Source organism: Marmota flaviventris, chromosome 17 (genome assembly GCF_047511675.1).
Source record: "Marmota flaviventris isolate mMarFla1 chromosome 17, mMarFla1.hap1, whole genome shotgun sequence".
In the NCBI taxonomy this organism is placed as follows: Eukaryota; Metazoa; Chordata; class Mammalia; order Rodentia; family Sciuridae; genus Marmota; species Marmota flaviventris.
The window spans coordinates 46,012,320-46,025,585 of NC_092514.1; the positions used below are offsets into that span (position 1 = coordinate 46,012,320).

Here is a 13,266-nt window from a genome sequence, read left to right on the forward strand (position 1 = left end):
GGCGCTGGAGCAGAAGCCAGGAGGCCACCCTTGATTTCATTTCCATCCCAAATGATTACTAAGTCCTGCCAATGCTCCCGTCTTCTGCATGAGCAAATTCTTCTATTTTTCTCCCTTATAGATTGTCTGCTTCAGTCTTTTTCCATGCCCTTGGCTGCAAAGATTATTTCATAGACAAATCTGGCAATTGCACTCCTTTGCTTGTCCCCTCCGTGGCCCCTTACCCTCTGAGCTCCTCAGGGTGGGGTGGAAAGTCCCCCTTCCCAGCTCACCTCTCCTCAGCTCATCTCCAGAGGCCTTGCTGCCTGCAGGCCCTGCTTGAGCATGTGCACACTGCTCTCCTTGCTTCTCCTCTTTACCTAATTCACTCCTGCTCATCATGGAGGGGCCAGGCTTCTACACCCCGAAGCCTGGGCTGGGGACCCTTCCTTGGTCCAATCCCTTCTCCGCACGGCTTACTCCATGCTATTAAGAGTCTACTTGTGCTGAGTGCAGTAGCACACGTCTGTAATCCCGATGGCTTGGGAGGCTGAGGGAGGAGGATTGCGAGTTCAAAGACAGCCTCAGCAAAAACATGCCACTAAATAACTCAGTGAAATGCTCTCTCTAAATAAACAGGTCTGGGGATGTGGCTCAGTGGTCGAGTGCCTCTGAGTTCAATCCCCAGTATCAAAAAAAAAAAAAAAAAAAAAAGAAGAGTCTATTTGCACTGGGCATGTTGGTGCATGTCTGATATCTTAGTGACTCAGGAGGCTGAGGCAGGATTGCAATTTAGAGGTGACTTGGCAAAATGAAAAATGAAAAATTTTAAAAAAAGGGGTGTATCTCAGGGTAGAGCAACCATGGGTTCATTGTCCAGTATCATACACATGCACACAAATCTACTGTCCTGACTGTACCCTAGACTACAAACTCCTTGAGGGTAGGGACTATGAACCATTCATCTCTGTGCTGCCAGTACTTATTATATAGCACAGAGTTTAGCACTTAGCAGACAACCAGATGTTTGCTCTAAGAAGTCTCTGGGGCCCCTCTGCCTCCTGCCAAAGTTTCTTAAACTCTTTTTCAGGTATGTGGGTGGGACAGGGATTTGGGGACAGGACTAAGGCCTCCATAACCTCCCTCAACTCAAGAAAAGTCACTCAATCAACAAATAACCTAAGGGAAAACAGTAAGTTCATTTTGTAAGTGCTGCAGTGTGACAGGCTCGTGGCTCATCGCTGCACCCAAAGACTCCTCTTAACAAATCCTGGGGCCACCACTGCTTGAGATGCTCCTGGCCTCCATTCTGTGACTCAGCTTGACAGAGAAGTAGGCTTTCACTTTCATTCCCTGAAAATGGCCAAGGAAGGCAATTCTTCCCTTCTTCCCAGACCAGGACAAATTGTTAAGGGAAAAATATCTAATTAACTAATTTAAACCAAGAATAAAGGACAGAGAGCCCAAAGTAACTCTCTCTGGAGGACTTACTCTTTAAAATGAGTTTATATTTATTCAAACCTAACAGGAATGAAACACTAATCCGGGATGAGTATACCTTATCTGAAATACTTGGAAACAGAATTGATTTGGATTTCAGATTTTGGAATATGTGCATGTACAGAATGAGAAATCTCAGAGATGAGACCTAAGTCTAAACATTGCTTATACACATAGCCAAAGCTAATTTTATTTTATTTTTTTGGTACCAGGGATTGAACTCAGGAGCACTGAGCCACATCCCCAGCCCTATTTTGTATTTTATTTAGAGACAGGGTCTCACTGAGTTGCTTAGTGCCTCAATGTTGCTGAGGCTGGCTTTGAACTCCTCCCTCAGCCTCCTGAGCTGCTGGGATTACACACATGCACTACCATGCTCTGCCCAAAGCTAATTTTATGCAATGTTTTCAGGGCACCTATATTTCAACTGTGTCTAATCACACCAAGTATAAATTTTTCCATTTGCTATGTCATGTTGGAACCCAGCATGACAACAAAATTTGGAACAAAAGTTGGCTCTCACCATGTGACCAGCTCTTAGAATCCAGTAGAAAGCAAGGTTCTTGTAGGACTTGACAAAAGCAGATGTTTCGGAGGATTCAGGGTCACTGTACAGGGGCTTCCATTTCAGCTCATTGAATTTGGGCAGTTCTGGCCACTGCAGCTTCCGCACCCAGGCCTCCTGTCCTGGTAGAGGGACAAAGAGAAGAGCCTGGTATTAACACCTGGGAAGAATGTGTGGCGGGGGGAAGGAGGGAGACTAGGTCTTATAACTTGGTGGTTCCCAAATTATAATGTGCAGCATAAAATTCGCTGGGATCTTGTTTAAATGCAAATTCTGATTCAGTGGTTCTGCGTGTGGCCTTAGCACCTGCATTTCTAGCAGGTTCCCAGAGATACTCAGGCTAACAGTGATAACCTAACAGCTATGAAGCTATTTTTGCCTCTGATTCTCCCACTGCCCTCTGCTCCTTAGAAAGAAACCAGGGACCCCAGGAGGCTGACGGGGCTGTCAGGAGGACTGAGAAGGAGCAGGAATGAGAGGGGATGAGGATCACCTGGGCAGCTCACGGCAGAAAGCAGCAGCAGTCTAAACTGTCCTTGGTATCCTCGCCTACAAGTCCAAAGGCCACTCAATCCTGCCAGCATCAAGCAGACTCACGCCTGCCACATCTCGGGCCTCGCTGTGCCTGCCAGTTCTGAGACCCAGTCTCTGAGCCTCCGCCTGGCCTTGCTGAAACCAGGAGTGAGCACAGGCTGGCCGGCAAGGCAACAGGGCAGTGCTCAGGACCCCACAGGCCATTTCCCCTGGGCACAGAGAGGTGTTAGGGGGCAGGCATTGTCCTGTCCTTTAATCATAGTCAAGGGCCTCAAAACCCGAAGGGGTCAGACTTCTCTGAGGGGTCACAGCTGCATGCAGCTTCTCTTTCTTGAAGAGCCAAGGTCAGGGGTAGATGGACACAGCAGGAAATGGCCTTCCTCTTGGCACCAATGTCACCAACCCCAAGACTCATGTGTCCATGACCTGTTCCCTTCTAGCTCAATCCATAAAACAGCCTCGATGTGTCCCTGAGGAATGGTTCCTACCTATGGTGTCCACAATGAGATCGAGCTGTCCATTATATATAGTCACGTTGACCCCGGCTTCCAGCAACTCGTCCACAATGCTGATGACCGGCTTCATGAAGTCCCCCTCCATGTTTAGGAAGACACTAGAAGACTGGGCTGAATAAGGGAAAGAAGAAAGAGGTAGAAGCTCGGAATCTGCCAGAACAAGAGGTCTCTTTCAGCCCAAGCGTCTAGGAGTCATCACCAAGGACCTCCTAGCAAAGGCTGAAGGACAGGTGCTCCACAGACAGGGGCCCACCGGATCTGCAGGCTGTGCCTGAGCTGACTGAGTAGATGAGAAACACGGGCAGCACACGTGATCCGATCACTGGGAGCTTGTGATGACAGCCGATGCCATCTTTAATAGGAAATGGAAACCTGAAGGTGGCTTTGTGTAAAGAAACAGGGAGGCAAAGGCCCAGAAAACATTCTCTAAGCTCGTCCACCTAGGGAATAAATTGTGTTTGGGGCCAATGTTATTCTTTCTTTTGTGCTGAGTAACACCAGGGCCACCTTCCAAGTCCTGAACGAGGCTGGTTACTTTACAATGAGCCAAACCAGAACTAAACCAGTTCACAGCTGGCCCACAGGAAAATAAAAGGGACAACAGACCCCGGGACAGAGAGGAGCCAGGCAACCCAGCATTCCTGCTGGGTTATTGCCATCAGCAGCAGCATCACATTGGATGACTACAATAACAGCAGAGGCCACCATTTATCTGCCAGTCACAGTGCTAAGTGAGCATTTTATTGTTTTTTTATCACTACCTTGAGAGATAAGGGGCCTTTACTTGGACAAAATTTTTTAAAAATGAGGCTCAGAGAGGCTGAGAAAATGCCCAGGGTCAAACAGCTTGTCAGTAGCCAGCTAAGACTTGAACTCAGGCCTGGTTGACACTAAGATGTAAGTTTCACTACAGACTGCAACTCAAGACTCTGGGATATTGTCCAAGAACAATTTGTCCTTTCTTGATCACACACAGGCAGATATGGAGCCAAAGAGAGGTTTTTGGTTTTGGTTTTATTTCCTCTTTCTATCAGCAATCATCTGTAAAAATATAGTCACCTTGCCCATTCACTGGGGCCAGAAAAAAAAAATCATCATGAAGATAAAATGAAGGTGGTGAGCAAAAAAGATGTGCTCATGAGCGTGCCCTACACTTGGCCTCCTGTGATTCCCCACGTCGCTCTGTGGCATGACAGCTCTCTGCAGTGGTATCCTCCCCTTGCAGCTTCACACATATTCTATCCTTGCATTTAATCCGGGAAAATGAGACAACTAGGTCTAGAATGAGCCTTCTAGTGCATGCATGTTGGGATAAGATAGTCCATGATCCCGGACTATCTCAGCTTTTTGGAAGATGCCAAGGAGACACCCTAGAAAGGAGCCTCCTGACCCCACAGTCTTGGGGGGAATCTCACATGCAAACCAAACAAACCCCCTCTCAAGGTGCATGGAGTGTTTTTCCTCCAGAAACTCGGGAGTGCTGCTTGCTCAAGGCTTCCCTATTGGACTAAGCGGGGAAATTATTGAGGCTTTCCTCCTGGCTCTGGTCTCTTGAGACACCAATATTTCCATACTATGACCTTCAGACCAGAATGTGGTACACGGCTAAGCACATCCAGCATTGGGTTGCTGGGGAGGCTGGCAAGAGAGCTGGTCAAGATCTGACCAAGCACATGAGCGTATCTGCATCCTTCAGAGGACCTCTGGCTGGACATCTCATCTGTGACCAGCTGCAGCCTTGGGCATGGCTTTTTTATCATATATATGTAAAATCCATATGCATAAAATTATATCTACCTATCTATCTATATACACACACACACATGTATAAAATTATGGAAAATCTCAAACCATTACCAAGGTAAAGAGAAGAATATAATTCCCATATACCCATACTAGGTTTCCACAATCATTGACTCATAACTGATCACCTGCCATTTCCCTCTCCACCCTCTTCCCTGCCATCCCCTTGCTTTCAACCAAACTTGACATGTCATCGACTGTCTCTCCACCTGCTTCCTCATCTGCAAAATGTGGACAGGTAGTATTGTTTTACCTGTAACATACCATCGCCACCGAAACCCACTGTGCAAATTAAGACCTCTGAAGTTGCACTTTCTTCCCTCAAACTCTACAAATCAGGTCACATAAGTACCTCCCCAGGAGATATCCTCAGGGATAATTTTGAGCTTCTTTCTGATGGGGCCATTCATGAGCTGACTTAAGGCATCTCCTTGTAGGTGTCTCACGTGGCGTTGAAAAAGACGGACTGAAACCAAACAGGGAGGCAGCGAGTCAAAGGACTGGAAACATGACCACGAGGACATCTTTCCCAAGCTGCTGGGGAAGCTGGGCAGGAAGAGGGAGGTTTTGGGCTGGATTCACCCCGGGGTGGAGGAAGAAAGCTGGGAACAGAATGACAGAGGAGAGACTATTCGTGTTGATGACTGCATCCCGTGCACCGTGGGCCACTGAGATGATCCAGAACAGGCCGAGAAAATCTGCTGAGAAGAGGAATCTAGCAAGATTCCTACAGCCGTTCAGGCCTCTTATGAGGGAGGATTCTAGGCATTCTGCCTCCGAAGTGAACCTGGGTCAGAAAGACCACTAAATTCAGCTCTTCAGGGATCTGATACGGTAATTGGGCGGACACAAGCTGGTTCCCAGGGGGCTGGGAGTGTGGAGTGTAGCAGAGTGCTTGCCTAGCATGCACCAGGCCCTGGATAGGATTGCTAGCATAGCCTAAAAAAAAAAAAAAAAGATAAAGAAGAGAAAAAGAAAAGCATATGCTAAGCAACAGAAGCCAGATGCGAAAGACTATTGTCTGATTCCATTTTTGTAAAATGTTCAGAAAAGGCAAACCAGGAGAAGCAGAAGGCAGATCAGTGGCTGCCTGGGGCCGGGTGTGGGAAAGAGAAGTGACGGCAGACAGACATGTGGGCTCTCTTTGGGGTGACAGAAATGTTCTAAAACTGGATCGTGGTGATGGCTGCACAACTCTGTGAATAACTAAAACCCGTTATCCACTTAAAAATGGGTGAATTCTGTGGTATGTAAAGTATACCTTAATAAAGCTTTTTAAAAGATGGGTTCCTTCTGGGATGAAGACTGATGCAGGAGCTAAGGGCGCTAAGGTTCACTCACCTAAATGACTCTGGGTGAACTCTAGGCTTGACTCCATGGTAGACGTGGGATCGCTTTTAGTTAAGATGTTATAGAAGTTCACCCCATCTGCGTTCTGAAATACACAAGTACATTTGGCTGTTTTTCTTTCTTTCCCTATTATAAGGTGCAAAAAAGAAAGGCACATGGCCTCCAAGGATGGCTTTAGCTTTGGAAATTTACTAGCACCAGAGAGAGATACAGCTCTAAAGGTGCAAAAAGCAGCTGTGTCAGCCCACACTTCAGGGGCTGACGCCAAGCTCATCGGAACCCATCTTAGACACCACAGGAGACAGCCCAGGGCCCATGTCAGAGCTGTGGAGGGTCCTCAGCTGGTGCATTCTTCCCTTCTGGTACATTGGAGTCAGAATGTTGCTTGGCAAGGATCCAAATAAGAGTAGCTGAAAATCCGCATGGTGGAGCATACCTATAATCCCAGCAACTCAGGAGGCTGAGGTGGGAGGATCGCAAGTTCAAAGTCAGCCTCAGCAACTTAGCAAGGCCCTAAGCAACTTAGTGAGACCCTGTCTCAAAATAAAAAATAAAAAAGTGGTGGGGATGTAGCTCAGTGGTTAAGCACCCCTGGGTTTAATCCCTGGTACCATGGTACCAAAAAAAAAAAGAAGACACTTACAGTCTTCTTATGGAATACAGACAGTCAAAGACAAAAAAGTTTGGCAGGCATAGGTGACTTTCTGACCCTTTAAGTGGTCACTACACCACGGCTCAGATCCATCAGATTTATCATTTTGCATGTAATTATTTCAAGCTTTGCGGGGAGACCCAGAAGAGACACCAAAACAATCCTGACAATACCAGTCCTGGGCCCCTGTACCCACGGGAAAAAGCCAAGCCATGATGGTCCTTGAGCATGTCCTCTTTACCTTTTCAATGATGGTTTCTGCTTTCCCCCACAGCTGGGTGGCCTCCGTGTAGAACCCTTTATTTACAGCATCCAGGACTTGCTCTGCGACATTGGACACCTCTGCCAGACCTTTGTCTTCCAGAAGAGACTGGAATGCAAACGAAGAACAAAAAGGTATCCTTTACTTGGGGACATAAATCTGGTGTTTCAGTGGCCAGGGATGGGCAGGAGAAACAGTGGGAGGAAGGAGACAGGGGAGCTCACATGTGAACAGGTATTGTCACAAGTCCCCCATCAGTCCTGGGGATCATGCATGCTAGGCCGGTGCGCTATCACTGAGCTACATTCCCAGAACAAGTCACATTTTTTTTCATGATGTGAGAAATTCAGTAGAAAGTTAACTGAATTGAGAAGGTGGGTAGGTGGGTGTTCCCTATGATCTTTCAACTTTGAGGTGTATTTCCAATTTCTTATGCTACAAAGGGAGCTTAAAATTATGCCTCTTATATCTGGAAAAAATGGAATAAGTGTGCTGATTTTCTTTGAATTTCTCCCCAAGGCTGCCGGTTGCTTAGAGTCTCTAATTTAATTTGGACTAATTGTCCCTAAGGAACGCTATCAACCATCTGTGCAAACTCAACTCGCTTCCTCTTTCTGGGGACAGGAGGAGGTCAGAGTGGAGAGGGCTGAGGGGCTGTTCCCCACGGAGGGTGTGAAGGTGAGAACCCACTTACTCACCATGCTGTACAGGTAAGGTCCCCAGGAGAGCACCGAATCTAAAGAAATGACATAGGTACAAATTAAGTGGGGTGTGGCTGTCTTCCCAAAGAAATGCCTCATTGGCTTTCCTCCAAAGACAGGTGCTATGTCCAGTGGCTTCTGCTGTGAAGGCTGCTGAGCTCCCCAGCACCCACACAGGAGGTGGGAGGAGGCCTTGGTGGCTGAGAGGTGAGGTGAAGCTGTGGGGGCCTTCTGATGACGCTGAGGGCTCATGGCACGTTCATCTGACCTGATACTGGCCCAGCAAGGGAGTCACACCCAGCAGAGTATCCTCACAGGCAGGCCGAGCGTGAGTGGTGCAGGCTGGGATCTGCAGTCGTCTAGGATTTGACAGCCTAAAATAATCTCCTGCCCTCGTATCTCCGCTCCTCGTGTTTGCTCCTCTGGTGGGGAGACTCTAGCTAATAACTCAATTGTCTGTGGCTCTCCACACGATTTTCAGTTCTATTCCACAGCCACACTCAGGAGGGACCAAGGATATGAGGGCACCAAACAGCCCAAGGAGACAAACAGGAGTAAGATAAACGCTTAAACAATGAGCATAGTAAGCTGGCTTAGGCGAGTTCACGGCTACCTGGTCACGAAGTGAGACAAGTGCCCTGGAGAGGTGCCAAGTAAGAATCAAGGACGTCAACATATTAAGCATATTTGAAAATGTCACTGCTTTGCTTAGAAGCCTTCAATGCCTCCCTAAGACCAAGTTCCCAAAGTCTGTGTCAAATAACCTCATGTTAGAGTGCATGTGAGACAAGCACTCTACCAAAGGAGCTATGGCCCCAGCCCTCTGCGGGATTTTAATATAGGTGCCCGGAAAAGAATAGTTTCTTGGCAGGGCGTGGTGATGCATGCCTGTAATCCCAGTAGTTCAGGAGGCTGAGGCAGGAGGATCACAAGTTCAAAGCCAACCTCAGGAACTTAGTGAGGCCCTAAGCAACTCAGCGAGACCATGACTCTAAATAAAATATGAAAAAAGGTCTGCGGGGGAGGCTCTGTGGTTAAGTACCTGTAGATTCAACCCTGGTACCCTCCTCCTCAAAAAATAATCATTTTTCATTGAAAACTTTGGGCTATGCAAAATGGATCCTATTTCTTTACTGCAGGACTTCTCAGAGCCTTTAATATGCCTGTAGACTCCAGGGAGGTGGAGCCAGTGTTTAGCACTTTCAAACCTTATGTGACCACAGAGGTCTCTGTATAGCATTTCCTGGGACAGGTATTCTTTATTGTTCACCCTGAAAAATGAAGGCATCTCAGGGTATACCAGGTCCTCTGTGACCTAGCTAACATTCACCTCCCCAGTTTAAACCTGGGCCTTAGTTTCTTGAAATACCAAATCATGGGCTGGGGATGTGGCTCAAGCGGTAATGCACTCGCCTGGCATGCGTGGGGCGCTGGGTTCGAGCCTCAGCACCACATAAAATAAAGATGTTGTATCCACCGAAAACTGAAAAATAAATATTAAAAAATACTCTCTCTAAAAAAAAAAAGAAAAGAAATACCGAATCATTTATAATCCTCTAGTGCATCTCATTTTCTGCTTGATCTAGATCAGGGGTTGGCAAACTCTATAAAGCGAAAGATAGTGAATAACCTGACCTTACAGGCTAGCTGATCACTGTCGCAATTACTCAACTCTTGTCTGTGCAGACTCCAACCAGCCACACAACAGGTAAATGAACAGTGTGGCTGTGTTCCAATTAAAAAAATTACTGATGTAGGCGTCAGGGTCACAGTTTACCAACCTCTGATGTAGACCAGCACTGCCCAGAGGAACTTCCTGTAAAGCCAGAAATGCTCTGGAGCTGTGTGGTCCACAATGATGGCCAATAGCCATGTGTGTGTGTCTTTTTTTTTTTTTTGTGGTACTAGGGATTGTACCCAAGGGCATTCCACCACTGAAGTACATCCCTAGCCCCCCAACCGCTCCCCCCCCCCCCGCCTTTTAAAAATATTTTGTTAGTTGTCAATAGACTTTTATTTATTTATTTATATGCAGCGCTTAGGACTGAACCCAGTGCCTCACACATGCTAGGTCAGCACTCTTCCACTCAGCCACAACCCCATTCCCCCCAGCCCTTTTTATTTTTTATTTTGAGACAAGGTCTAAGTTACTGAGGCTGGCCTTGAACCTGTGATCTACCCTCCTGCCTTAGACCCATTGTGAGTTGCTGGGTTTACAGGCGTGAGCCACTGCAACTGGCTGATGCGTGTGTCTTTCAACAGGGATTTCTGGGAAGAAGCCAGTGAGTGTGTGTGTAAGTATAAGGCCAGTGATCTGGAGAATACTTGCTGAACCCAGACATTCTCATATTGGGAGAATGAGGAGCAGACAATCTTCCGAGTTTAGACTCTTGCAGTTTTTTCCCTCCGGTGGCTGCTTTACTTGTCCTGGATGGCGGCCCTACTTGGCGCTTATCTTAACCTAGAGAACTCCTTGTAATTGTCCTACCCACAGCCCAGTGCCTAAATGACACCCCGGGACTGAGATGAATTGCTTCTAATTTCAGGACAAGTTGGATCTGGTCTCTTGGGTATGAAATAATGAACCCCACCCTAGGGAGACTGACTGGGGTGACTACACAGGGGCAAGGGGATCTGTATACCCAAAGTCACTGGAGCTGCGACTAGTTAGAACCACTGTCCTGCAGGTTCCTATGTAGAAAAAGACTGTCTAGTGAATCTTTTCTGGTTCTCTTATTAACACTCTGCAGTGCTGGAAATGACGTCTGCAAACACAGGCCACTCAGGAAGCTTAAAGAAAACCCAGCAGCCAGGCTCCTAAGTCAGACGGAGGTGCAGTCAGAGAACAGTGCTACATCTGCTCCTGGGTGTGTGGCAGAAGACTCAGCTCCATTCTGGGGAAGTGACGTTGAAGGACACTCACTGTGAGGCAAGAGGGAGTTTGAAGACTGTGATCTACCTGAGCGTGATATCAAATAGCTGGGATTCTTTTGATAATGTTCCCTTCTAGCTAGTAAAGAAAAAGTTGTTCATGGAAATTAACAGTACTTCTATCTCAAAAAAGGAATGCTTTGGGGATGGAGGAGTGATACTTAAAGTACCCGTGGATGGGCAGATTAAGATCTGGACAAGCAATTGACCAAATTATATTATCATGCCGTGTGCATGTGTGGATATCTAACAATGAATTTCACTACCATGTACAATCCTAATGTACCAATAAAAAGTATGGGAAAAAAGATCCAGACTGGCAAATTCATAAAGGGAAATGGGTCATGGCAAGGAAAGAAGGTAGATTCTGAACAGAATGAACAGCCCTTAGAAAGCCAAGAGGCTACGCTTTCTGGGCTGGCGAGGTAATGTAGCATCGTGGCTAAGTGCATGGATACCAGCCCCCGCTGCCTGGGTTTGAATCCCGGCTCTAACACTTAAGCTGTATAGCTCTAAGAAAGTTACTTAACCTCTCTGAGTCTCTCTTTCATCACATACAAAATTAGGATAATAGCAGCATTCATCCTGTGCAGCTTTTGTAATGATTAAATGAAATTAGCACATGCAAAGTTTAGTGCCGTGGTGAAACTGTGATTAGACCCCATGAGGAAGTGTGAGGACCAGCACTGGAATTCTGAGTCACAAATTACTCTTATCTGTGCTCCCAACAAGGATTGCTCAATTATGGAACTGCAGCCCTCTGATGCATCCGACCTGATCAGCACCTTGTCATTGACATGAGCTACAGAGCAGTGACTGACAGGAAGCCTGCTGGTCCTGCTGCCTCTGACCAAGGCTCCTGCAGTTTTAAGTCCTACGAGGTCCCTCCACCAAGAAAAAGCCAATAGCAGCCTTCCTTTTCAACTTAACTTGATTCATGCAATTTCAGTCCTATCCTGGAGATGCCAGGCTGAAGGGCAAGAAATAACCACTCCAGGGAGCACAGAACATCCCCAATCCACCAAGGACGTGGCTCTTTAATAAGCCAAATTCTCTATTTAGGGGAAAAATACTATCTTTGGTCAATTGTTATTTTAAAAACATTGAGCCATAGTCACACATGATAAAGCATAAATATACATTAAGAGTTTTGGTCACATAACTACCACCCCCATCGACACAGGGCTCTGACAGCCGAGGAAGTTCTTGTGTCTGTTCCCAACCCGTCCCATCTCTCTTCCAGAGACAACCCCTCTTCTGATTCCTAATTCTAAAGTTTGGTTTGTGAAAAGTCACCATTTGTTAATTTAGAATAGTAGTTTCCAATCAGCAATGATTTTGTCCCCCATGGGACATTTGCTGACATTTGGAGATTTGAGGGTGGGGTTACTGGGGATTGAACCCAGGGGGACTTAACCTCTGAGCCACATCCCCAGCCCTTTTTATGTTTTATTTAGAGACAGGATCTTTCTAAGTTGCTTAGCGCCTTGCTAAGATGCTGAGGCTGGCCTTGAACTTGTGATCCTCCTACCTCAGCCTCCCAAGCTGCTGGGATTACAGGCATGCACCACCATGCCTGGCTGGAGATATTTTGGGACTGTCATGCTGAGGTGGTGCTAATGGCATCTAATGAGCAGAGGCCAGGCCTGCTGCTAATAAATATCCTACAATACACAGGACGGCCCCTCTCAACAAAAAAAATCACGCGACCCCAAATTGTCAACAGCACTGAGGTTGAGAAACCCTACGGCAGTTGACCCCACTAAGATGATTACTTCAGACAGCAGAAGCCACACCCCAGACATCTGCGAAATAAACAACTCCTGTAGGTGCTCCAAGAAGGATGCTCGGTTATGAAACCATGCGCCTGAGTGGCAAGACCTGACCATCACCTTCTCTTGCCATCAACAGGATCGAGAGATGGAAACTTCACCCTGAGTGCTCACGCCAACATCAGGGTGGTGGAGGGGACAAGCTGACAATACAAATTCGTCCTCTTGCTGAGTCACACAGACCTGCCTCTGAATCCTCACTAACCACTCATTCTGAGTGCCAGAGGATATATTCCATCACCTCCCAGTCTTTCGGAATATCTCCAATTGCAAAATTCAATTCCTTTGTTGCGAGAATCTGAGAACTCAGTCCAGGGGTAGGTGCTCTGTCAATGCATCCTCACCCCACATTTCTTGGATGCTCCCGAGGCAAAATCTTTCTGTGCTGACTTCTCCATGGACCCCCAGAAATTCTGCTGCCTTGTGCTTTGATCTGGACCACACAGCCCAAAGTCTGAGCAAGGGATGGGGCAGGGAAAGTAAAGATAGGCCTACAAATTCTGTACTTACCAACAGGGGAGATCCAGGAATCACCCAACGCAACCCCAGAAAAGTTGCACTTGATGGTCCCTTGCTGAATGGCCTGAAAGAGAAGCCAAGAAACACCCTCATGAGGGATCAGGGGCCTCAGCCCTTTCTCAA

At 47.0% G+C, this 13,266-nt stretch overlaps 1 protein-coding gene across 1 annotated transcript in view; it reads right to left on the reverse strand.

The window, feature by feature from the left end:
* Window positions 1-13,266, reverse strand: part of Scpep1 (serine carboxypeptidase 1) — a 31,492-nt gene that overhangs the window by 2,402 nt on the left and 15,824 nt on the right. Inside the window, exons 6-12 of the mRNA XM_027950255.2 lie at window positions 13,135-13,207; window positions 7,859-7,896; window positions 7,140-7,268; window positions 6,238-6,331; window positions 5,249-5,362; window positions 3,067-3,204; window positions 2,003-2,166 (exon numbers count right to left, since the gene is read on the reverse strand). Of these exons, the coding sequence (XP_027806056.1) occupies window positions 2,003-2,166; window positions 3,067-3,204; window positions 5,249-5,362; window positions 6,238-6,331; window positions 7,140-7,268; window positions 7,859-7,896; window positions 13,135-13,207 (750 nt within the window). The remainder of the gene's footprint in view (window positions 1-2,002; window positions 2,167-3,066; window positions 3,205-5,248; window positions 5,363-6,237; window positions 6,332-7,139; window positions 7,269-7,858; window positions 7,897-13,134; window positions 13,208-13,266) is intronic.